A 25,697-nucleotide genomic window follows, 5' to 3' on the forward strand; every position below is an offset into this window, starting at 1 on the left:
TGTATTCAGTTTGGGAATCTGCCAGTGAGGCAATTGTTTAGAAATAACTTCAGTCAAACGGTATTCAGCTGTTTGTTGATAGTTTTGATTGAACAATGAATATTCACTCACTGAGATATTTCTGGCCTTTGTTAGGTAGCAATGTAACAATTCGGAATATTTGTAGATGAATTTAAAAAAAAAAAAGATTTTGATATAAATTAATAAAGCATTGATGTAGCGACAAAAAAATTGTTTTACGATTTTCTTTTGTCCGATAATGTATAGCACTTTTCAGTAATTTTCTTCGAACGTTAGAAATCAAAGAAGCTTGAAAACTTCGTTTTATTGCTATCGCTGATAGGCCTCTCGAAGAAGTTGTTGTTATAAGAGAATAAAGATCCGGCACTGGAGCGCTTTATTGACCATCGGAGACACACAGACACTTCACAACGCTAATTGACCTTAAAGCGTAAAGTTAAAGTCAAAATTGTAATGTGCAGTGGCTGTCAGTTACTACAAATCGGAACGCTTCTGTGTTTTGCCCCAGAAATTTACAGTATGGTGGATCTTATTTTTTTATTTTTTTAGAGCATACTGCCCACCTGATGGTGTATGGTTACCGTTGCCCACGGACTTCAGCAATGCCAGGGGCAGAGCCAAGCCGCTACCTACCGTTTAATACTCTCCACAGGCCTCTTTTAAAGAAGGACATGTCATAGCGCTCGGGAAACACTATGGAGGGGAGCTCATTCCATAGCCGGATGGTATGCGGCAATGGTATTTAAGCGTAATCTCTATACTGCCTATTAGTAATTCTTCTTCTTGTCAATCGGACACTCTTGTCAGAGTGGTCGTTGTTGCGCTGACGATGTATATGCAGAAGCACCTGTTAAGTCGCCCATGATCCCGAGGACCGCCCTTCAGGCAATGCGCTTCTAGGTTTGGTGGTTTGAAGCGTTTCGAGTACATTACTATTAGTAATATTATGACATTATGATCTGCCAGGGAATAAGCAACAAATACGACTTGAGTTTTGGCCGGTACTTGCTTGTAATAAGCCGTAATGAGAAACCTTTTTTAATATCCCCAGTAGCTGTCCAAGTTTTAAAACCTTTTCAGTACATTAACAATAACTGCTTAACTTTTTTAGGATTAAGTACGCAAGACCACTATCCCGTGGGAGATCTGCTGGGAAAATACAAAGATCGGACCGAATACTTGAACCACAAATATCTTCTGCCTGGTTTGGCTAATGAATTAAGTGGAGCGTATTGGGACGTGTACCTACCATTACAAGGAATTTATTCTGTGGTACACAGATCCCTCGTGTTGGAGAGGTTCGTTGTATCTTTTGTTGAATCGAAACTCTGGACGCGAAAAATAAAAGTTCCTAATATCTTTACTGGTTTTCTAATGAAATACGTACTTAACAAATGTTCACGATTGACTTTTACGGTGAAGGAATAACGTCGTGTGATAAAAACCAAACCCGCAAAATTATAATTTGCGTAATTACTGGTGGTAGGACCTCGCGTGAGTCCGCGCGGTTAGGTACCACCACCACCCTGCCTATTTCTGCCGTGAAGCAGTAATGCGTTTCGGTTTGAAGGGTGGGGCAGCCGTTGTAACTATACTTGAGACCCTAGAACTTTATATTTTAAAGTGGGTGGCCCATTTACGTTATAGATGTCTATGGGCTTCAGTAACCATTTAACACCAGGTGGGTTGTGAGCTCGCCCACCCATCTAAGCAATAAAAAAAATTAAAAAAAGCTGTACCTCACGTCTTTCTAGAAGTTTCGTTTCTGTCAAGTATCTAGAATATGAATCACTATAAAGGCAATAAAAAAGCGAGTTCGCAGCCCCTATTGGTGAATGGTTACTTTAGCTTATCAATTTTACGAGGTGTGGTGATGGTGAGGGACATGTAGCGGGTTGAGCGCTTCGCTTCTAGTCCGATGTCTCGACTTAGTTTCATTTATGACAAAATTCGGCTGTGGTGTAAAGAGAAGCTTAACTTCAGGAAGTACGAAGATTTCGTCATGGCTAATGAAAATCTCATATACATACATCCCTCGTGACTTCTACTACGCATACTATGGTTTATGAGGTTAAAGTCTCAATTTTATTGTATGACGGCTACCTCAAACTCCTAACCGGAATATTGCTTTGCGATAGAAAGAAGCAGGTTGGTGATACCAAACTCAAAGTAAAAACAAAAAATGAGTTCATTACATTATGTTATACCTTAATAGTGGAACTTGTTAGTGTAACGAATCAGGTATTCAGGTAAAATGCTACCTGCCTGTCGGATTTGAACCTTGACACAGACGCATCCTTTACGCAGCGCAGTTTTTCACTTCATCGATAGCTGCCTTATATGTATTTGTGATGATTGTAAATTCGAAATATAATCTTCTTAGGAGACCCGGAAAGCGTAATGTGTGTGGAACTATTCTACTTTACGAGGATGGTACAGAATACCAGATACAAATGAGTGGAGCTCAGGTCATCTTCCGGTATCCTATTGTGGGAAGAGTTATTTTCAGGCAGCCGTTGGACCAACCCTGGGAGGACACCACCATAATAATCGAGAGCATGGTGAGATTCTTAATTATATACATAGTACCATATCAGTATTATGAGGATAAATATTTTTTAGTAAAGCCCGATAGGTTAGATTTACAGACCAGAGATTATGGTTAAGGAGAAAAATATTAACGCTTCGACTTGTTTGCTTAATAAATGTAGAGACGTCATACACTAAGTATGTGGTGATGCTCTGTAGAACACAACCCAGATTGATTCGCGAAGCAGCTGCTCTTGAGTTGTTAAGTCTCCTTTGGAGGCGTTCGAGCAGCAAATCCCATCACTCTTGGCTGAGCCTTTGTTCGCCAACCTGTCTTAGTGAAACTGAAAAGATCTTCGGGTCACCAGTAATCCTTCCTTCAAAAAAAGACTGGTGGTAAGACGTCTTGTGAAACCGCATGGGCAGGTACCGCCACCCTGCCTATTTCTGCCGTAAAGCTGTAATGCGTTTCACTTTGAAAAGCGGGGCAGCCGTTGTACTGTTAAAAGTGAGACCTTACAACTCATGTCTCAAGGTGGGTGGTGGCATTTACGTTGTGTATGTCTATGGGCTCCGTTAACCACTTAACACCAGGTGGGCCGTGAGCTCGTCCACCTATCTAAGCAATAAAAAAAAAAGAATACAACCCAATTCTCCTACAGGTACACGCGGATGGAGCCAATGTAAACAACACAAGAGAGCATCGTTGGGCCATCCACGAACACCCCCCGGGGGTTGATTATTACAACTGGACGGGACGATGCCTCAGCGCCGGAAAAGTATACGAGCCCCATAGTCTGGATATAGACACACGACACCCCGAACAGTACTGCAGGAGAGGATTGGAAGGGCTTTGTCGCATTGGAGACTTTACCACGAGGTATCTTTAACTTTAACATCAGGTTTTGATGGGATATTTTATTTTTGATTAATCTTGCTTTATTGGGTTGAACTTTAACATGTAGCATTTGATATATTTGTTGATGGCAAGAGAGATGATAATTATTAAATAATAATAAAAAATGCTCATTTTTATATTATCTGTGTATTTTTCACTCTCTCACGCACTTTGGCGCTTTTTTTTATAATATTCAAATTTTTTATCAAATTATTATTGTCGAACTAAAAACAAAATGACCTCCACAAACCGACTTGTTTATTATTTGTCCCAAGCGTAAATAAAATTTATAGCAAAACTAAAACATTGTATATAAAAATTATTAACTAAGGACTGTCTAGGTTTTTTCTTTATTTTATTGCATAATTATTATATCTATCGTAATGTCAATACCGTCAATCACTTTGAGATGTGAGTGTGAAATCTCTATTGTATTGCATAATGACTTTTAAACAAGAGTATACGACTGCTTTTTAGTTTTTTTAATGTAAATTGTTTTTTTTTTTTTTTTTTTTTTTTTTTATGATTGAAAGTTTACTGGTGGCCCGAAGGCCTTTCCAGTTTCACCAGGACAGGTGGGCGAGCAAAGGCTCAGCCAAGAGGGGTGGGATTTGCTAACAACTGCCCGAGCGCCTCCGAAGGAGACCTAACAACTCAAGAGCAATTGTTTCGCGAATGAATCTACTACCGGATCGGAATCGCGACCCGCTGAGAAGATCCGGCGAGAAACTCAGCGGGCTGATGCATGGGTTAGGTTGCACGTCGAACTCTTTGTCGAGTTCGACGAGTACGGTTACCGGGGTCCCTAAGCCTGCCCCTAGTATTAGAGCTGAAGGCATCTAATGCAAAGGTTATTGGATCTGATGGATCCGTAAGGACGTGTCTAGGGCGTCGACGATGACTGGCTCCTGCATGATCAGGATTCGGGGAGTAGTCAGCGGCGGCAACGATAAGGCGATTATCATGACGCATAGCCTTATCGAAGTATCGTTCCGACGCTGACTTCATGTATTTCCGAATTGATTCGAGGCCCAGGTCGTCGTGTAGGTCAACGTTCCTCACGAACCACGGAGCCCCGACAGCTAACCTGCAAAAGCGGGATTGTAGGGATTGGAGGGTGTCTATGTGTGTGCGGGCCGCGTGAGCGAACACCACACTCGCGTAAGTCATGATGTTCCTTATGCAAGTTTTGTAAAGTGTCACCTTGTTCCGAAGGGACATTTTACTCCGCTTACAGATCATGGGGTAGAGTCTACCGAGAATAAACGCGGCACGGTCACGGACTGATTTTATATGCGGGCGGAATGTCATCGATGCATCCAGGGTAACGCCCAGGTACTTGACCTTCCTGGCCCAGGGTATGGGTTGTCTAAAGAGAGTAATCGGGGGTGTGAGATTCCTCCTCCTAATCCGGGAGGAAATCCGTGTGGAATGTAAATTGTGTTTTGGTATGCAATGAGGTGTATCTCTCTGTCTCTCTCTCTCTCCTTTACGGTAAAAATAGAGAAGATGGTGATTCCTACCAATAAAGGTTTTGGAAAATGTGATACATTCATTTTTAATCTACAGATGTCCCACTAAATTTATTGCATTATTTTTTTTTATTTCCAAAGGCACGGCATGCTCTCTATAGCTGGAAAGAAAGTGGATAGTGATCGACTAACAAGGAGGCTGTTTACTGACACAGTCATATCGCTGACAGGCAAGCATAGCATCATGAGGAAATCACTACTTATTTATGATGATCACGGACCCGTTGCTAGGGGTGAGAGAATGGCTTGTTCAATGTAAGTTTTATTTTTATTTGACGAAGCTTCAAGGGATACTGTGAAGTAAATTTGACCTAATTGGAGAAAAAAGTGGTAAGAGTCGCTAAGTGCTATCCGGGTCTATAGTTACAAGAGCACAACTTTAATAACCAACATTTAGTACTATTTTTAATGGCATTTTTAACTATGCTTATATTTTCAACCTTGAACGTCCCAAAGGATGTTTATGTACCGAGAATATATTGAAAATTAATGTGTATTTATTGTTGCGAATCTGGAAGAAAGGCGTTCTATTGTACAGTAACTTATTTATGTTCCAACATTTATTAAGTCGTTGTGGCATAAAGGATAAGGCGTCCGGTGCATTCGTATCGAGCGATGCACCGGTGTTCGAATCCCGCAGGCGGGTACCGATTTTTCTAATTTAATACGTACTCAACAAATGTTCACGATTGACTTTTACGGTGAAGGAATAACGTCGTGTAATAAAAATCAAACCCGCAAAATTATAATTTGCGTAATTACTGGTGGTAGGACCTCTCGTGAGTCTCGAGAGCACGTCCACGCATCGAAGCAATAAAAAAAATTTTTTTTCAACATTTATTTTACAAAAATTCGGATTGATCTAATAGTCATTTGAAAATATTTTTAGAGTGAATGGCCTTCATCGCCGTAAAGCGGTGGTCCGCGATTGGTTCGGAAACGGACAGCAGCTTCAGCTGAAAGGCAAGATTGAAATGACTCAACAATCAGAGTATGACGTCACTAATGTACAAGTCACGATCGAAGGGTTGCAGAATGTAAATGACTATAAAATTCACGTGGTTAGTTAGTTTTTCATTATTTCGCCTTCTCGCATTAAAACTGTATAAAAACTCAAAACTTACTAATTTTACACGAGAGTGCTTTAAAGGTTTAACATGTGATATTTTTAATATTAATCATCTTTGCAACATTTATTCTTTCTTTTTTAACAGATACACTATCTATGTCTTTTAAAGTATATTAATTATACTATTAACAAAATTAATATATCATTAATTTTGTTAATAGTATAATTAATATACTTTAATATACTTTAATAACGTTAATAGTATAATTAATATATTTTGACTACTATTAACAAAATTAATATATCATTAATTTTGTTAATAGTAGTCAAAATATAGGTAAACTAAAAAAAAAAAAAAACTAAAACTAAACTACTCTCTTTTGACAATATTTATGAGAAAAATACTGGTGATACCAAATGATTTAGTATATTAACTGAATTTCGAATATATTTGAAAATTGTACACTTTTAATGCGAAAAGACGATTCGCGCATCAATAAAGGAAGTGGAACAGGTGGTATTTTGTTTAATATCAACGAGGAGTAATTCTGCAAAGAATCGCACTTGCAGAATGCTAATAACATTTAAGGCAAAGATAAGAAAGCAATGACACAAGAAGACTGACATAAAATATAGCCAAAGTTCCTTATTTTTTGACGTTCTAGGAATAAGAATAGTATTACTGCATCATTTATTTGTTTTGTAGGTGCCTGTTGAGAAAGAATTGGAATTCCCTTGCGAGAAAGAAACACTGTATGACACATTCAATCCGTTTCATGTGGATAAGTCGCTTAGTCCACCGCCCGCGCAAGGTACTATAAATTATGGAATTTTTAAAAGTACTGAAATCTTCTTTCTTCTTTTTCTCCACCTTATCCCACTAGGTGGGGTCGGCACAGCTAATTTTTCTCTTCCATTCTCTTCTATCAGACGTCATCTCAACACTCACTCCTCTCTCTCTCATATCGTCATTCACACACTCTATCTATGTCTTCTTCGGTCGACCTCTTCCCCCTCTACCTTGCACTACCATTTCCATACATCTCCTAGTCACATGCATCTTCTCTGTACACATCACATGTCCATACCACGCTAACCGTCCGCTCCTTAATTTGTTGTTTACCGGGGCCACTTTCACACTTCCTCTGATATACTCATACTCATACTGAAATATTATTTGTTAAAAATTTAGTTCTTCGTTAATTTTCTATTATTCTAGGTACTGCTGACCAATACGAGCTCGGAGATTTAGGACTCAAATATGGTTTAATCGATGAAGCGAAAAGTTTCAAGTCCTTTTACAATGAAACACAGGTGTCTTTATTTGGTCCTTACAGTATACTAGGACGATCTGTGGTTCTACATAAAAAGGTTGGTTTTCATCCTTCAATCAGAATAGTATTATAATATAGATACAATGCGAATATATATTTTTTTTTATTGCTTAGATGGGTGGACGAGCTCACAGCCCACCTGGTGTTAAGTGGTTACTGGAGCCCATAGACATCTACAACGTAAATGCGCCACCCCCCTTGAGGTATAAGTTCTAAAGTCTCAAGTATAGCTACAACGGCTGCCCCACCCTTCAAACCGAAACGCATTACTGCTTCACGGCAGAAATAGACAGGGCGGTGGTACCTACCCGTGCGGACTCACAAGAGGTCCTACCACAAGTAATTACGCAAATTATAATTTTGCGGGTTTGGTTTTTATTACACGATGTTATTCCTTCACCGTGAAAGTCGATCGTGAACAGTTGTTGAGTACGTATTTCATTAGAAATAATTGGTACCCGCCTGAGATTCGAAAACCGGTGCATCTCTCAACACGAATGCAACGGACGTCTTATCCTTTAGGCCACCACGACTTATTAGATTTAACTTCAATATATTTTGGGTTATCGCTTAGTTTACTGGTGGTAGAATTTCTTCTTAGACTGCACGGGTAGGTACCACCACTTTGCCTTTTTCTGCCGTAAAACAGTTATGGGTTTTGGAGGCCTACGGAGGCCCCGTTGAACTGTAAAAACCTTATGACTCATGTTCCAAAGTGGGTAGCGGAATTTACGTTGTTGATGTCTATGGGTTCCGATAGCCACTTAACATTAGGTGGGCCGTGAGATCGTTCACTCAACTCAACGCAATAAAAAAGTTTTCTACTACTTGTTTGCTTACAATTCGTCTGGTGGTCTTGATTTTTCATTTGGTTTCTAACCTAGCCGTAAATTAATTTAATCTTTTGTGAGTATCTTTATATAGTCTTTATTTAAAGTGTTTGTTGTGGGTGTCTCTTTACAGTTCACATGTATTTAATTAGTGTTTGTATTACTATTGCAATGGCTTACGCAAGAGCTCACAATCTCCACTGAATTTTTTTCTTTAGAGCCGTGACCGTAGGTGGGCATGTTCGAGTATAGAGCGAGGGTACAGCCCATCAGAAGCTCGTGAAATCCGAGGGATCGCTTCATTCCACCACCCTGGCGGATTCGCTCGAGGCTACATTCGAATGTCCCAACTCATCCACAATGATGGAAGCACCAGCGATACCGTGATAGAAGTAAAGTTGAGGTATCCGGGAGTGAGAGACAGAAACTATGTGAGTTTTAATATTATAACTATAAATTACGTATTTTAAATTAATTTGCAAACTAAATATCTATGCGGATAATAATGATGTCGTCGAAGTATATTTACTATTGAACGTTTTGAAATCTTGTTCCCATGAAACGAATAGGATTTGTTTTAGCAAATCTATAATAGTTGTGTGTGTGTGTTATTTTTTATTGCCCTTGTAGGCAGACGAGCATACGGCCCACCTGATGGTGAGTGGTTACCGTCGTCCATGGACTTCAGCAATGCCAGGGGCAGAGCCAAGCCGCTGCCTACTACTTAATACTCTCCACAAGCCTCTTTTAAAGAAGGACATGTCGTAGCGCTCGGGAAACACCGTGGAGGGGAGCTCATTCCATAGCCGGAGTGTGTTTTGTTTTTAAACTAAAAAAGCGACTGTATAATTAAGGACAGTTCTAAATTAATGATGTCGTTAAATTTTCTTTTTCTAACGCCTAGACCCGTAATCACAAATGGGAGATATTCGTGAATCCTGTCGGAGTAGATGCTGCAGTTCAAGTGACTAATACTAGATGTGTAGCTGGTGGTTACCGCTGGAATCCGTACTTCACGCAGCTAGCTGATCCATTGAACGTAAGGAAATAATAGTTTCTATTTTTGAATGAATAAGAATTGTGATTTACGACTTTTTGCCACTAAAATATCGGTGTTTCAGCATGATCTATACAGTCAAGAGTGCGGGATTGACAATCCACTGCGGTGTGACGTCGGCGATCTGACTGCCAGATTGGGAACGATTAGTAAGTTGAATGGGCTGTCAATTAATTAAACTTCTAATTTATTTACCTCTGCGTCAAATGCAAAATTAAGCTAAATTAAGAAAAGAAAAGAAGAAGTGTGAAAGTAGCTCCGGTAGTCAACAAATTAATGAGCGGACGGTTAGCGTGGTATGGACATGTGATGCGTAGAGAGAAGATGCATGTGATTAGGAGATGTATGGAAATGGTAGAGCAAGGTAGAGGGGGAAGAGGTCGACCGAAGAAGACATGGATGGAGTGTGTGAATGACGATATGAGAGAGAGAGAGGAGTGAGTGTTGAGATGACGGCTGATAGAAGGGAATGGAAGAGAAAAATTAGCAGTGCCGACCCAACCTAGTGGGATAAGGTGGAGAATAAGAAGAGGTTACTAAAAAAAGTTATAGTCTCTCGAAGGCTCCGTCAGCCGGGCGTCTTTGGGGTGAGCTACGCCGTCGGGTTGTAGTGTTGACCGCGGTAACCCGCCTACCTCATCCAGGTTCTGACCTCGGAGGGGAGCGGACGCTTATGCGAAGAGTGCAGGGAGGTCGTTTAGTGTTAATAGTGGGTAGGCCCTTGTTATTAGATACATTAGTGATATAGGCGACCGAATGCTATTCGCAGAGACCTTTTTTCCAGTCTATTGGAGTATCGATATTTTTTATAGATATAATGCGAATCCCATCCCCTACACCCAGTAACATAAAGTACATATAGTCTAAATTAAATTTGATTGAATATTTTGACTTTTCGATTTCTTTACTGCTTTTGTGGACAGGGCCGAGTCAACAGAAATAAAATCGTGAAACTACACAGTTTTAATTTTGTGTAAGTCTCGTGAAAACTAAACATTATAGCTACAACATGCGTCAGTGAAAGTGCTTAAAATATTGCCACACTTGTAGTGGACGATATGATATAGGAAGACTATTTGGAACTTGCACATGACTATTCTAATTTAAATGCTTTTTCAGACATCGGTGGTGAGCGTCAAATGCTCATGGACACAAATTTTCCATTGGAAGGTAAAGTGTCTGCAATGGGACGTTCAATCGTGATCTTCGGTCCGGAAAGAACTAGCGAACGATTTGCTTGCGCCAACATCGAACCCGATAATGACATCATCAAATATGTCAATCTGGTTAGAACGCCGAAATTTGTACTGTAAGTATTTTTTAAATACCTATAAGCTTGTAGCGAGCCTGAGTGCGGCCCTGCACTGAGTATGGACCTGCGCTGAAGCATCACACTATATATAATATTCGACGGTACACAGGGCCGCACTCAGGCTCGCTACAAGCTCTTATTTAAACTTCTTATTGTGGCTGGACCGTTTTTTTTTGTTAAGAGTTTTATTGTTAAAAATTAGACCTTAGAAATCATGTCTCAAAGTGGGCGGGGCATTATAGATGTCTATGGGCTCCGGCAACCACTTAATACCAGGTGGGCCGTGAGCTCGTCCAGCCATCTAAGCAATAAAAAAAAAAATATTTCAGTGGTCAATTCTTAGAAGATATTCGGAAAGTAATGGGTGTTCCTGAGTGGATGGTCAGCGTGGACTCGCGTCGTACTCGCGACCTGCACCACTCTACCTGTATTCAGATCCTACTGCACTTCACTGGACCTCACGCCAACAGACTCGAACTTGATTTTACTAGGTAACCTTATAATTATTTTTCTCTGTCCTTTTAATCAGATATAATGCCTAATTACGTCTGTGTAGTAGTAATATGCAGGAAGGCTATTTAAAATTGCTCACCATCAATATTTTAGATATAAATTAAAAGCAGAGCTGGGTTTCTTATGGCCTTCAAAGACAGACGATCATACTGATCCGAGTCTCTGATGGTGAGTGGTTATTGTCACGCATGAAAGTTAGCAGTTCTAGAGGCATAGCTGATCCGCTTTCTACCACAAGACTGGTAATAGAGTCGCAGGGGAGGGTTTCCCAAAGCCATTGGTACAAGGTAACAAAGAAGGAAGCACGCAGGATAGAAAAAATAGTATTACTAATTACTGTGGAAATGCTTAACGACGAAGGGAAGATCTTCCACCGAGCGGGTGTTATTGCTCGGTAGACCGACGATCCGAATGTTGTTGTTCGGAACTTGTTTATATGCAAGCTTATCTTGAAAATGGCGTAAGCGAGATTCAGGCATTTGTCAAATATCTTGTGTTGTACGATGGCTACCGTCACAATTACTGTTGAGCTGGAAGTAGAAACAGCTACGCGTGAGTCCGGAACACGGCATATCCGTATCATCAACAATATCGACCTTCGACACCACTACCCCGTCTTCCGTAGGTGTATGAAAGGCGACTAAGAAATACACCTTAAAATTCCTCGCAGCAATCATGCGTTTCGGTTCGATGGGTAGAGTTCCACCATGGAACACAATCGAGCTTTTCGCCTCATGTTTCCTGTGAGCTACGCTGAGCCATAATACCGAATATCCTCGTTGTCAAACCAAAATCTGCTATGTGCACTTTTTAATTTTTTTAATTTTTTGACCGTATAAAAAAACTGTTACGTGTCTATCTAACTTTAATATTTATCTAAAGCTTTCATTTAATATAGTTCTTGAAAATTCACCTTCATATAAAATTTGATACGAAATTTTTTTACTTGTTCATTCAAAATAGAGTTTTTGCACATAGCAGATTTTGGTTTGACAGCGACGATATATCAATCTGAGAAATAAATATACCAATTTAAAAATTTCATTATCGTCAACCATCTATTCAGTTGTGTTTAATTGTTAGATTACTAGCGTCCGGAAGATTGGATTCGCCGAGTATATTCATACCCGGCTACGTGGATACGAAGAGAAAGAGGGGTACTCAATATAGACATTGCGGAGTCACAGATCCCAATGAGAAGAAAAGTAAGTTTTAATTCACACGTGCTTTTTGTCTGTAGGTTATTCGTTCGATAAACAATATGTGAAATAGCAGAATCAATTACGTCACCCAAAATTAGGAATGAGGTCGAAATCTGAATTGTATTGTATAACATTTAACACGAAAACTTCGATAACTTCAATTAATTTTATACGAGTAATAGATACCGTCACTAATTGTCAGCCGTCCGTGGCCACCGAGGAAATAAATGGCAAACACGAAATCAAACCGTAACAGTAATAGCGTAGTTCTTGTTATATCTACAACGCACGAGTATCATACAGACATTTATTATTTAACTAGCTGTACACGTCCGCTTCGCTGGGCATTTAAAATTAACATTATTATTTCTCACCCCCACAAAGATTCTCATCATTAACGCCCCCGCAGCTGGTGTAGGGAGTCCAACACTCATATAAATATAAGCCTATCCATTAAGTACATGTATTTTCTAGATGGATATCAAGTTTCAAGTCAATCGGATGTATGGCTCAGTAGTTATAACGGAACATCCGTAAAAACCATTGTAGATTTTTATATTGGTATAGATATCACTGTAGGTAGCAGCTTGGCTCTGCCGCTGGCAGTGCTGAAGTCCATGGGCGACGGTAACCACTCACCATCAAAGGGCCGTATTCTCGTGATGAGATGTTTCATTCAGAAAAATTACTCTTCTTTTTGTACTGGCTTCTAGTATCCTACTACACTGTGTCACATAACACGGAACTTTGTAGGACGTATCTACCGTGTTGTAGGAATATTTTTTTTGGTCAAGAGGAAATCGCCGGACTTCGACTGTCGGTGTCGAACTGACTAAAACCTCCTGTCGCTCAACAACCAACGTCCAATCCTCGCATGAGACAGAACTCATGACAAGGCAAAGGGGGGAAAGTGAAGCGTTTAGTGCGGAGCACATCTCTCCCATCACCCTCTCCCTCGGGACGCTGGACTGGCAGTCGTCGGCGCCACGACTACCGGTCCTCGCGGTTGGCAGGCTATCCGAAGCCCGCCTAGATGGCGCCGGTTAGAGTGGTTTATACGGAATACCTCACTGTATCAGAACCAGCATGGTTCGAGGATATCCGGCCTTCCATCACCCGGATGCTCATGCGTAAAACGCGTGCAGAGGTGTTGTAGGAGTATGTAGATATCTATAGCCTATCAACTTAAAAGTGAGCTCATTCACCCATTTAAGCCACAAACAGAAACAAATCCGTTCTGAAACTGTTTTATTTGTTTCTAGAGAGTTCATTCTTCTTTTCGAGCAGTAAGTCTTCGATAGCAACAGCTAGCGTCACCTTTATGTTGTCTCCGATCTTCTTTATATTAATAAGAAGATACTTGTGAAATCGTGTAGTCTGAGTTCCCATTTGGTTATCGAACTCAATGTCTTATATTCAGTGTTTGATACATCCGCGCAGTCATCGTCATAATAAAATTTAATTTTAGTGTTTAAATAAAATCTATGTATACTATATCTTTATGACATTATTATGAAAATACATGACGAATAAAATGCGATAGTTTTATCTTTTTGAAGTTTCAAAATCTAAACCTTGCCTTACGCATTAAGTCCGCCACTGTACTTTTGTGCATGAATGAATGCTGAATAAATAAAATAAAAATTAATAAAACTATTATTAAAGTAAAATTATTATTATTTTTATAAAATTTATATGCAAATGAACAACGAAACTAAAAACGGATGGAGTAAAAGAAACACCAAAATAAGAAGCAGATATGTCCCGACCTAAGGCACTTTGCAATGGATGCTACTGGAGGTTTAAGCCAAGGAGGGTTGCCAGTTGCTAGACAAGCAGATAAAAAAGAAAATCGATTTACAAACAGAGAAAAAAAAATTGTACTCAACTTATTTATTTAGATGTGTTTATGTAATAAAATTATTTATAAGTCATGTTTTAATTATTGGATTTTAACTAAATTTAAAACCAATTGTTGTGTATTTTTTTGTTGTTTTATTTATTAGCTTATAATATATTTAACTTGGGTTGAGATTTCTGATTCTTATTACCAAACCAACCACATGGCATGTTTTTATATGCGGCCAAAATTAGGTGTATTATCTATGATATGCGGTTAGTTGATGCATGTTTGTTCTAATGTTAGTTTATAGTTTGGATCGGAAAGCCGTTACCCAATATAATTGAAGCTTCAACCTCATATCCCAGGGTTCACGTTGGGCTGGCTGTCTATCCCCTATGAGGAGGCAGTCTCCTCCCCGTGATGGTCACGGGGCGACCTAAGGGGGTTGAGGCTGCGCCGCACGCTATCGTCACTAGCTCGCTGGCACCAGGAGGACGGGACGACGCGTCGGCGGCTGCGGACTGCGATGCGGTCCGCATTTTCGTCGTCGCTGTCGTTGCCGAACATACTGTGGAAGAGCAGCCCGGTCGGCGGTGTATTGCGTTCCGACCCGGCAGGCTGGTTCTGGCCCAGCAGGGTATCCCGGAACACCAGCGGCATCGCCCGGGCGGCCTGGTAGGGCCGCCGTATCGCGGAAACCGACTTCGTTGGTCGTCGACTATCGCCTCGACGACCCGTCGGTCGGGCGTCCTAAGAGTGGCGCCGTGTGTCTGGTTGTAGTGTTGGCCGCGGGAACCCCCCTACTCTGACCGGGTTCTGACCCCGGACGGAGATCGGACGTCGAGTGTAAGAGCGCAGCGGAGTCGCTTAGTGGGTGGGCACTAAAATTCCTTGGGCCCGTGGTCTGCTCTCAACACCTGCAAATCGTTGAGTCCCACATACCCCGCGCGCCCCCTAGGCGCGGGGACCCCGTAGGAGGTGCGGCCACCGGTTCGAAAATAAAAAAAAAAGTAAAAAAATGGGCTGGCTGTCTATGAACTCCAGTAACAACTCTGTACCAGGCTGGCGGTGAAACGTACCCCCACCGGTGAATACAAAAAAAAAACATAAGTAACCATGTCTGTTTGTTACGCTTTCACGACTAATCCATTGAACTGGTTTTAGCGTAATTTGGTATGAAAATAGTTTGAGCTCCGGAAAGGGATATGCGTTTCTTACCACAGTTGAGTACGGGTCTCGGCCCATGCGATATAACCCATAGACACAGCCCACTGAGTTTCTCACCGGATCTTCTCAGTGGGTCGCGATCGCGATTCGGTGGTAGATTCTGCGACTGCGGTGGAGTGCGGAAAGAGTCTACTCTTTCTAGGGCTAGTGTTAGCAAATTCTCTCAGGTTGCGCCCGTGAGCTCACCAACCCGTCCGCGCGTAGATGGAATAGCCTCTAAGCGAATAGGTGGGGAAAAAGGGGATATAAAGTGACGCAACCGCGGGTAATGCTCCTGTGAAAACAGGATAGAGGATTTTAAACCCTACAGCATAGTCACTAACTCCTAATTTACCAAAAGGGTTAACTGGGCAGAAAACGAACTATTGTGGGTTATTGTTGTTGCATACAACAATTTTTAATTCAAATTATACCTCATCTATCGTAACGGCGTGTCTATAAATTTTGGTTGTCTGATCTGTCGAAACAACTTCGTCGAATTGGCAAAAACTTCTCATATTAGTCTAACAAACTAAACTCAACAATGTCGTGTTTGTATTCAAGCGGCAGAAGTAGCGCGTACCTCTTATTCCCTGCCCATTTCTGCCGTGAAGCAGTAATGCGTTTCGGTTTGAAGAGTATGACGGCCGTTGTACTGTAAAAACTGAGACCTTATTCGTTTATTTTATTTATTTATTTTATTTACTTCAGATTTTGCATCCATATTACATTCATTAAGATTACATATAGTATACCAGAATTATTATTATTTTTTATTTTATTGCCCTTGTAGGCAGACGAGCATACGGCCCACCTGATGGTGAGTGGTTACCGTCGCCCATGGACTTCAGCAATGCCAGGGGCAGAGCCAAACCGCTGCCTACCGGAAAATATATAACCGTATAATAATCATATCATAAGGTAGGTGGCGGCATTTACATTGTAGATGTCTATGGGCTCCGGTGACCTGGCCCGTGAGCTTGTCCACCGATTTAAGCAATAATAAAAAGAAGGTCAGACATACTTATTTTATTTTAAAGAACTTGGCACGTAACACAATGTTTTAAATTTTCAAGTGATAATTTGTGGGTAACGTGAAACGCGCCCAAGATGTCTCATAATTGGCAACCTACCAGCTATGTATTGACGATGATATTGTGTTTTAATTATCACTATCACCTAGTCATGCTTAAATCGATAGATTGTCTGCCAGCACGCTGCTATATTTAACAAAATACATAATATCGTAATAATATTAAAATATAGCGATCAGATACAAAACAAACTGTAGGTGAATAGCTTCATTAAGTGACAGAGTTTCATTATTAGATATAGGTGATGGTGGGTGAGTACCGTTCCGATGTTTGTAGTAAACTTAAAGGTTCGGAATTAATGCTTGAGACAGTCGTCGAAAAATACAATTGAGACCGTCATGATCGCCTTACCGTTGCCGCCGCTGACTACTCCGCGAATCCTGATCACGCAGGAGCCAGTCACCGTCGACGCCCTGGGCACGTCCTTACAGATTCATCAGATCCGATAACCTTTGTCTTAGACGCTTATTTTTGAAACTATACCACTTGGTGCGATGACGCTACACTAATTGGTCAATTTTCGACGGTAACTTTTTCATACAAGGCGTGCTCTTTACCTAGAGGTAAAGACCCTCCATACGTTTAATCATTTATCTATAGATATTTATACATAAATGCGTTTTTTTATGAATGAGGAATTACTGGTTGCCCAGAGGCCCTTTCAGTTTCACCAGGACAGGTGGGCGAGCAAAGGCTCAGCCAGGAGGAGTGGGATTTGCTAACAGCTGTCCGAGCGCCTCCAAAGGAGACCTAAGAACTCAAGAGCAACTGCTTCGCGAATGAATCTACTACTGGATCGGAATCGCGACCCGCTGAGAAGATCCGGCGAGAAACTCAACAGACTGATGCAAGGGCTAGCTTGCACGTCGAACTCTTTGTCGAGTTCGACGAGTAGAGTTACCGGGGTCCGTAAGCCTGCTCGTACCGTTAGAGCTGAAGGCGTTTCATGCAAGGGTTATTGGATCTGATGGATCCGTAAGGATGTGTCTACAACGACGTTGTACAAATATGTACATAATACATAGAAATAAAAGTTTTAAGCTGGGATTTTTTGTACGCGTTCGGAAATATGGGACCTAAGCATTAGAGGTCAAAGCAATGTATGTATCTATTCGTCTTATGGCCACAGTCGAGTTGAAGGGTAGCATACACTTTAATAGAGTCCACATTTCAAAAGCGCCTGATGGAGTGTTGTAGTCGCTACACTGCGCATGTCAGCGTGCGTGATACGAAAATCAATAGGCGTCTATTCTGCGAACCATTTCTGGGTTTGAATTTAGTCAAAATCTTTAAAATGCACCTTAAACAGCAAATTGTAACGTTTTTAACATTTATTTTTGTGGTTCAAGGAAATTTAGAGGGGCCGTTTTTATTTTTTGGACCTAAATCCTTAGAAAAGTACAAAAGGCCAGCATTGAAGTATTTGGACCAAGATGAGTTGACGAAAATATATGGAGAGCAAGCGGCTATAGTGGTTTTTAATAACCAGGATTCGGTGCCACTTTCCAGTGGATATTTCCCAAGGTTAAGGAAGATGTTGGAGGGTCAGACTGTGTTGGTTTTGCCGCAGGATTTTTTGGATGTTCACCCGGATTACATCAGCAATGAAACCCAGGTTGGTGAGGCGTGACACTTAAATGATATTTGCTAAGTTACACATGGCATACAAAAAATACGAAAATAATAGTTGAAATATATTATTATTATAATTTTATTAAATGAAAACCTTCTGTGGGTCTTTTAGATTGTTTTCTATTTAATGTCCTGTTGCCTATTGTCACTTTTGTTTGTATATGCTCCAGTTATCGCCTATCATTAAATAGACCCGGTACATGGGTTGCCTATCTACATATTAGCGTTTTAGTTAAAAAATATTTTGGATTTGCTTGTGTTCAATATAAATAAAATTACATTCTGTGCATGCTAGTATTTGAAATTTGATCTTGTAAATAACGAGTATAATGAAAAGAATATATTATGGAAATATTAATATCGATTAAGGATATAGGAATTGAGGATTATAGAGAATACTTAATGGTAGACAGCGGCTTGGGTCTGCCTCTGACATTGCTGAAGTCCATGGGCGACGGTAACCACTTACCATGAGGAGGGCCGTATGCGCGTCTGCCTACAAGAGCAATAAAAAACAATGCAAGAGTAAATGTATATTAATTTTAGAGAAAAGTAGATATTATAGTACAGATTCTTTCTATTTCAGATGCTTACCCTTCAAGGACCATGGTCAGAAAGAGACGCACAGATGACGGAGACATTTGCTCGGCTCCAAGATATCTATGGAGCTGGGCGGGTTTTAGGGATTTTGGGTAAGCTTTACATTTGATTAGTCAATGACAGAGTTTTTCTAAATTTCCCTTAGAAGAGATTTTGCGACCTGACGGCGAGTGGTATTATAGGTTAAGGACATGAACAATACCAAGGTTCCAAATTGGGGTACCACCACTACTAGACATCGGGGAGGAGGTCGAAGTCAAGTAATGGTTGTTTCTGTCTGTGTTTCTGTGAAATCGGAACGCATTACTGCTTCGCAGGGACGGTAGAGAGTGGGTAGGAAGTCATCCCGTGTGGCCTTACAAGACGTCCTTACATCTTATACCTTTAAACGAGCAATTCTTGTATATTAATATATATAATCTGAATCTCGGAAACGGCTCCAACGATTTTCATAAAATTTAGTATACAGGGGATTTCGGGGGCGATAAATCGATCTAGCAACGATTTATTTTCAGAAAATGTTGTTTTATTCTTGTTTTCAATAATCGACTCTTCCCGACATCTATTGGCGAATAATAATACTATTTTTCTTAATTGAGGGCAACTAGCCGCTTTAAAGACACAACAAGATGGCGTTATCAAAAAAAAAAACGAGGCAAGCTCGGTCATTATCTAGTTGATTATAATATAAACGCATTTAATTTTTATTACACGGTGTTACTCCTTCGGCGTTGAAGTAATTCGAACTTGTATTAACTACGTACCTGCTAGCGGGATTTGAACATCGACTTAGCGTCATCACTTGATTGGAGTGCACTGCGCGTATTTAGACGATGATGACTTCATAAGACCGACGGTATGTGTTGAAAGCACGGGGAAACGAAAACAATATAGTCGAAAATTAATTTTTTGACATGTCCATCCTCAAACTAGGCTTGAGGAGAGTACTTAAGGGTAGGCAGCGGCTTGGCTCTGCCCCTGGGATTGTTGAAGCCCATGGGCGACGGTAACCACTCACCATTAGGTACGTTTTTTACTGGTGGTAGGACCTCTTGTGAGTCCGCGCGGGTGGGTACCACCGCCCTGCCTATTTCTGCCGTGAAGCAGTAATGCGTTTCGGTTTGAAGGGTGGGGCAGCCGATGTAACTAAAAGATGAGACCTTAGAACTTATATCTCAGGGTGGGTGGCTCATTTACGTTGTAGATGTCTATGGGCTCCAGTAACCCCTTAACACCAGGTGGGCTGTGAGCTCGTCCACTCATCTAAGCAATAAAAAAAAAAATCGTAGGGCGTATGCTCGTCTCCTCTCCGTCTCAAAAAAATCTCCAATATCTAAGCTCTCTTAATAATAATTCAAATGCAGTTCCTAATTATTGATTCGCAGGAAATTCCGTTTCACAAAGTCAATCTCCGGACTACGTCGAAGGTGAATGGTCTAGAGTGAGGAGGCAGACTGGTAATGAAACAACAACACCGTCCGGTCAAGAAGAAGAGAAGATGACTAAAGCTGTCCCTAAATACGCATTATATAATGCAACTGGTATAATTGAGTATTAATAATTAAGAATTGTGATCTTGTGTAGTTCCTATTCTAATCGTTCGCTCATTGTTGAGCGTGCAAGCCCTTCTGCGACTTTTTATTTTTATTGCTTAAATGGGTGGACGAGCTCACAGACCACCTGGTGTTAAGTGGTTACTGGAGCCCATAGACATCCACAACGCCACCCACCTTGAGATATAAGTTCTAAGGTCTCAAGTTTAGTTACAATGGCTTTAAGCCACCCTTTAAGCCGAAACGCATTACTGCTTCACGGCAGAAATAGGCAGGGTGGTGGTACTCACGCGCGCGGACTCACAAAAGGCCCTACCACCAGTGATAACTTGCTTGTTCTGTAGCCATTTATGTCGGTCAGTGGCTCTGTGAAGCGCGCCGTTCGTATGCAGGTGCTCCGAAACTTTATATCTCCTTGTGGAGCTATTAGTGGCGATTTTGGATTATTTGTTTTTTTTCTCTCTAAATTACCAAGAATTTAAATAGTAAATTGACGAAGTTTTGTTTTAAATTAAGATAAGCAACCCATGATTTTCCGGTTGCATTGTACGGGCAACCGAATAAACAACACCCTAGTTCTGTTTTAGTCTTTATGTTGTAACTAGTCACTCCTTTCATAAGTGAGTGACCTGATTTACAGCTAATGTTGACGTCACCTAATTTCATTGGCGATTCAATGTGAATGCAGCCGTCATTCTTAACAAGAACCTCGATACAATAATGACGGGAATATCTATACGTACCCACTAAAGATTTCGCGGTGAAGGTGCTATTATAGTATATTATATTTAAAGTTCGGCATCTGGTCTACCAAACTTCTTTTTCAACACGTGTTCACCCAATGCTGAGTGTAGGTCTGTTCATATGCACTTCATTCTTTCCTGTCTCTTGTATTTCGCGTCCAGTCTCTACCAGCTCTTTTCACCAGTGTGCCTAGTGCGAGTTTTATAACGTTTTCGATAGCGTCAAAGTTAATACAATTTTGTATGCACTTGGAACAGCGCCCCTAGCGGCGAACGTAGGCAAACGATCCCATTCCATACACATATGAGCTAACTTTTACGCTATCGAGAACGTTAAAAAACTCGCACTAAGCACACAGGTCATCGGTTAATCTCATTGGTCGTCTGCCGACGTTACGACGTCCATTACGAGGTCTCCACTCCAATACTTTTGTGTACCAACTAGTGCATATTAAAAGAACGAATACAGTATCAGGTCACATAAAATTGACAGGAATATTCCTTCACAGGTCCCCCCGGAAAGGGTGCACTTCTCTACTCATCAGGATGGCCTGAGTTACGTTTAGCGAATGGAAAGAGGGTGGTTCTCAGCAATCAAGTTGGCGAATGTACTGTGAAACCGACAAGGCTTTATACTATGCTAGTTGTCAAATTCGCTGATGGAGACAGTAGAGATAAGGTAAGAGATATCTGTTTATAAACGCGTATAATCCTTGTATTATTTCCTTCGTTAAAAGTTCTTAGTAAAAAATTATCATAAACATTTTTATACGCCACAACGGATTCAGAAGGATCAAGGGTGATTGGCCACGTAGAATATTTTAACCGACTTCAACAAAGTATGAGGTTATAGATTAGACTGTATTTTTTGTGTATGTTGTTGTTACCTCAGAACTTTTTTCTACGTGAAAAGATTTCAAGCTTTATGTTCTTTTTTTTGTTGAAACGGATCTGCTCTAGACGCGGTAGTTAATTTGAGTAACTTAGAATAACTTGTCTTTGCTCAGATGTTGAAATTCAACCATAATAATTGACTTATTATTATAAAGATTCAGTTTATCTGTAACATTTTCTTAGATTTTTTTCTAGTATGATGGAAATAATCTGATTCGATATATCACCTCGTGGGTGAGGGCCGGTCTTCGTTTATCAGGGCAGTTGCGTCATGATCATGTCAATATCATGTCATTAGAAGTTTGCACTAGAAGATACTACAAATTCGGCACTCAATTAAATAGTTCTTCTTCAACACGTGTCCACCCAATGCTGAGCGTAGGTATCCTCGAATGCACACCGTTCTCTTCGGTCTCTTGCCTTTCTCATCCAGTTTCTACCAACTACTTTGACCAGGTCATCGGTCCACCTCGTGGGCTGTTAGTGTAAGTGAATTCTTGTTTTCATCAGCTACATTTTCCAGATAACCCTCGAATTCAGTTTCAAGCAGTCAGCTGGCTGGTGGACGGCCGTCGGAGTCGAGGTCATATTCGGATCCCTCGAAACATCTGGATTGAATTTGAAGGCACCAGCCCCACCTGATGCTCCTTCAGCAGTGCTGGGTCGTTCTTACCATTGTTCTCAGCCTCTTGTGTATACGTCTGATGAGGCAATTTTAAGACTTCCCGATGTTCAGGTAAGACTTTGTCATAAGGGGTTTGGAGGGAGCTGTACTGTTGATACTATTTGGTTCAAAGTTATATCTCAAGCTATCTCGTCGGTTCGGTAATTGCTTACAATTAGGCGGGATTTAGGTTTTATCTGCTCATATTAACTAGCAGCGGCCTCCCACTGGTTATTTCCTGATAGATCAGGGTTGAAATTGTATAGAAGGATATTATAGTTCAATAATCTAATATTATTATGTATTGTTCAAAATACTTTTGCCTTAATTTAATATAGGAAACTTAGTCTTGAGTTTTACGTTTCTTTATGAGTGACAAAGTGGCAAACTTTAAGCTTGCAACTTTCTCTGAGCGCACGTTACATTTAAAATTATTAATGCCAGTAAACATAAGTTTATTCATTTTCTAACCCGATAAGCTTCGTGTTTGTAGCTTTGAAAATGACTTCAATGCAAGCGTTCGTTAACTGATTTTATCAACTTAAGGATTAACTTTTCTAAATTAATTCCATGGTCGATGCTTTCCATATAAAATGCATCAACTGTTAAGATTTAAAGTTTGTCGCCAGCGTGTTAAGCTGACAAATCAGTCAGGACAAATAATCATATATGTATCGATTATAATTAGAACCGTTTTTGTTTTAGATGCAAATTTTTATGGATAGCACGGAGAGGTTCGCTGATGCTTTTGATTGCATTGGCTTTACAACTGTGCCGATCTGGTAAATATATTGCTAATTTCTTTCCGTTTTAAAGTAAACTTAGAAATTCTTGAAGTCGTCGTGGCCTAAGAGATAATTTGGCCGGTGTATTAGAATTAAGTGATGAGATTAAGCCAGTATTCAAAACACGCAGGCTGGTACTTTTGTAATGAAATACGTACTAAATTACAATTTTACTAACGATTTTCACAACGAAGGATTAAAACAATGTAATAAAAATCAAACCCGTTAAAATTATAAGTTACGTAATTACCGATGATGTGACATTTTGTGAGTTCGTTTAGGTAGGTATCGTCCGGTCTATTTCTGTAGTAGAGCAGTAATGTATTCTGGTTTAAAAGATTTGGGATAGTCGTTGTTTAAATAATTGAGATATAGATTTCAAATCTTAGGTCTTAGGGTGAGGACATTCACGTTATCAAGTCTTATGTTGTCATTCACATGTTCTGACTACACGATGAGTATGCGAAAGTGTTCCAAAAATCACTAAATGACATATATCGTTTCCTGTATGAGATTAATCAGATACCGGTAGTAGGTGGTCTATTATAAGTTCACACGTGTAGGTACCAGCATCCTGTCCATTTCCGCTGCACATTGTATACGTGTTCAAGTTAAATTTGAGATTTCGATCAAACAACATTAAAAACGTTATGCAATCTCTAGGTAGTTACGTAACCTGACCAGGCACTTCCGAAACGATATAATTTATTTGAAATTAAAATGACAAATACATATCCTTTATTTCAGGTCCGGATTAATGGTGTCATTCATAATGCTGCTAGGGCTGGCGGTGTCTGTTTGCATGATAATGGATATTAAGACCATGGACCGCTTTGAGAGTAACAGAAGCAAACAACTGACGATCACTGTTAATGAATAAATTATGATAAACCCTAAGCCCGTTTCACGATTGGCTAAAAGCCATTTTTGATCATTACAAAACTTCTTTATAAATCTGGTGATTAATAGGACGTTTACGAGGGGTAGTTTTTTGGTGAAGCCCTTCTGTCTAATTCGATTTCTTCTGCAAAGCCATTTTAAGAACTGGTTTTGAAACATGGCCATTAACATTAATCTACTTGTGCGATATTACCACATATCTAAAGGCTTCTGGAGTAATTGTTCACATATCTGAAGTTTACTTCCTTTTTGGATACTTGAGCGAGGGAACTGCTAATTAAAATTTATATTATTTTTGTGTACAGTGAGCATTGATCACGACCAGAACGGATATTGATATTGTTTTAAGAAAGACTAAGACACAGCGCGGTCTTTTGGTTGTTGATCCACTTCTCCTTTGCTCTCCTGATGATTCTCCTGATATATAGAAGACAACTCCGATTGCTTCTCTATTGTAATTTAGCTGAAAAGAAAGAATATCTAAAAGAATATCTATTATAGTTAAACCTTGTTGTGGAATTTTGAATTTCAGATCATTCTAATTTCAAATACATTGACATTAATATTGGTATTATATTATAACGGTATAATGGTATTATAAGCGTCTTATATAGTATTAGACCAGTGATTCTCAACCTTTTATTTGTTGCGGCACATATTTAACGATTTCAAAATTTGGCGGCACACAAAGAAAAAGATAAAAATTATTTACTTACTACCGAATCACATACATTTGCCAATTTTAACGAAAGAAAAGATGCAGTAACTACTATGCAACACCTTGTGAATCCCAACTATCACTAAAACAACACGTTTTGTACGCACAAGTGGCAAGTGTGCGCCGACTTGAGACATATTCCTATTGCTATGCACGCCGCTTCATCATAATTTGGCACTAAGACAAACCGCGTTGCAAAGCAAATAATAACACACTTTTGAAATTTGGCGGCAAACAAAAGTGCCGCGGCACAGTGGTTGAGAATCACTGTATTAGACTATAATTTGTTAAAAAATATATGGATGCTATAAACATTAAAAATATCTTGACTGTTGTACTTTTAGTTGTAGTAAAATTTAAAGATCATATTGTGTCAGCTTCGCTGCTGGTATTGAAATTATATGAATAAACAAATACATATCTTATGACGATTGTTTTATTGTACGAACTTTAGTTTTAATTTACTAAAAACAAATTGTTACATCTCAAATTGAGCGTGCGTTTTTTTAAGGGGTAGGTTGATTTAACTATTGTTCTATCGTCAAAGTGTTTGAATAATAGGCACTGGCTACTTTTCTCAAAAATAGCATGACCATGAAGAACCCAATTTTTTTTTATTGCTTATGGTTATTTTATGCTTATGTTAAGTGGTTACTGGAGCCCATGGACATCTACGACGTAAATGCGCCACCCACCTTGAGATATAAGTTCTAAGATAACGGCTGCCCCACCGTTCAAACCGAAACGCATTACTGCTTCACGGCAGAA

The 25,697-nt window shown here is 40.0% G+C and overlaps 1 protein-coding gene across 2 annotated transcripts in view; it reads left to right on the plus strand.

Annotated features, from left to right (window-relative positions):
* Positions 1-25,354, plus strand: part of LOC101739289 (uncharacterized) — a 29,115-nt gene extending 3,761 nt beyond the window's left edge. Inside the window, exons 4-23 of one of the 2 annotated variants that reach the window (XM_012691590.4) lie at positions 1,133-1,319; positions 2,405-2,582; positions 3,213-3,430; positions 5,062-5,235; positions 5,870-6,041; positions 6,756-6,861; positions 7,269-7,420; positions 8,432-8,644; positions 9,118-9,252; positions 9,335-9,419; positions 10,390-10,579; positions 10,912-11,073; positions 12,179-12,300; positions 17,790-18,055; positions 18,659-18,764; positions 20,058-20,213; positions 21,478-21,647; positions 22,386-22,598; positions 23,232-23,308; positions 24,059-25,354. In XM_012691590.4, coding sequence (XP_012547044.2) covers positions 1,133-1,319; positions 2,405-2,582; positions 3,213-3,430; positions 5,062-5,235; positions 5,870-6,041; positions 6,756-6,861; positions 7,269-7,420; positions 8,432-8,644; positions 9,118-9,252; positions 9,335-9,419; positions 10,390-10,579; positions 10,912-11,073; positions 12,179-12,300; positions 17,790-18,055; positions 18,659-18,764; positions 20,058-20,213; positions 21,478-21,647; positions 22,386-22,598; positions 23,232-23,308; positions 24,059-24,191 — 3,215 coding nt within the window. In that variant the 3' untranslated portion in view covers positions 24,192-25,354. Of the gene's footprint in view, positions 1-1,132; positions 1,320-2,404; positions 2,583-3,212; positions 3,431-5,061; positions 5,236-5,869; positions 6,042-6,755; positions 6,862-7,268; positions 7,421-8,431; positions 8,645-9,117; positions 9,253-9,334; positions 9,420-10,389; positions 10,580-10,911; positions 11,074-12,178; positions 12,301-13,559; positions 14,280-17,789; positions 18,056-18,658; positions 18,765-20,057; positions 20,214-21,477; positions 21,648-22,385; positions 22,599-23,231; positions 23,309-24,058 lie in introns of those variants that run through there. The other variant, XM_021348685.3, reaches the window with a different exon arrangement.
* The last annotated feature ends 343 nt before the right edge of the window (positions 25,355-25,697 follow it).

Source organism: Bombyx mori, chromosome 26 (assembly GCF_030269925.1).
Source record: "Bombyx mori chromosome 26, ASM3026992v2".
Classification (NCBI taxonomy): Eukaryota; Metazoa; Arthropoda; class Insecta; order Lepidoptera; family Bombycidae; genus Bombyx; species Bombyx mori.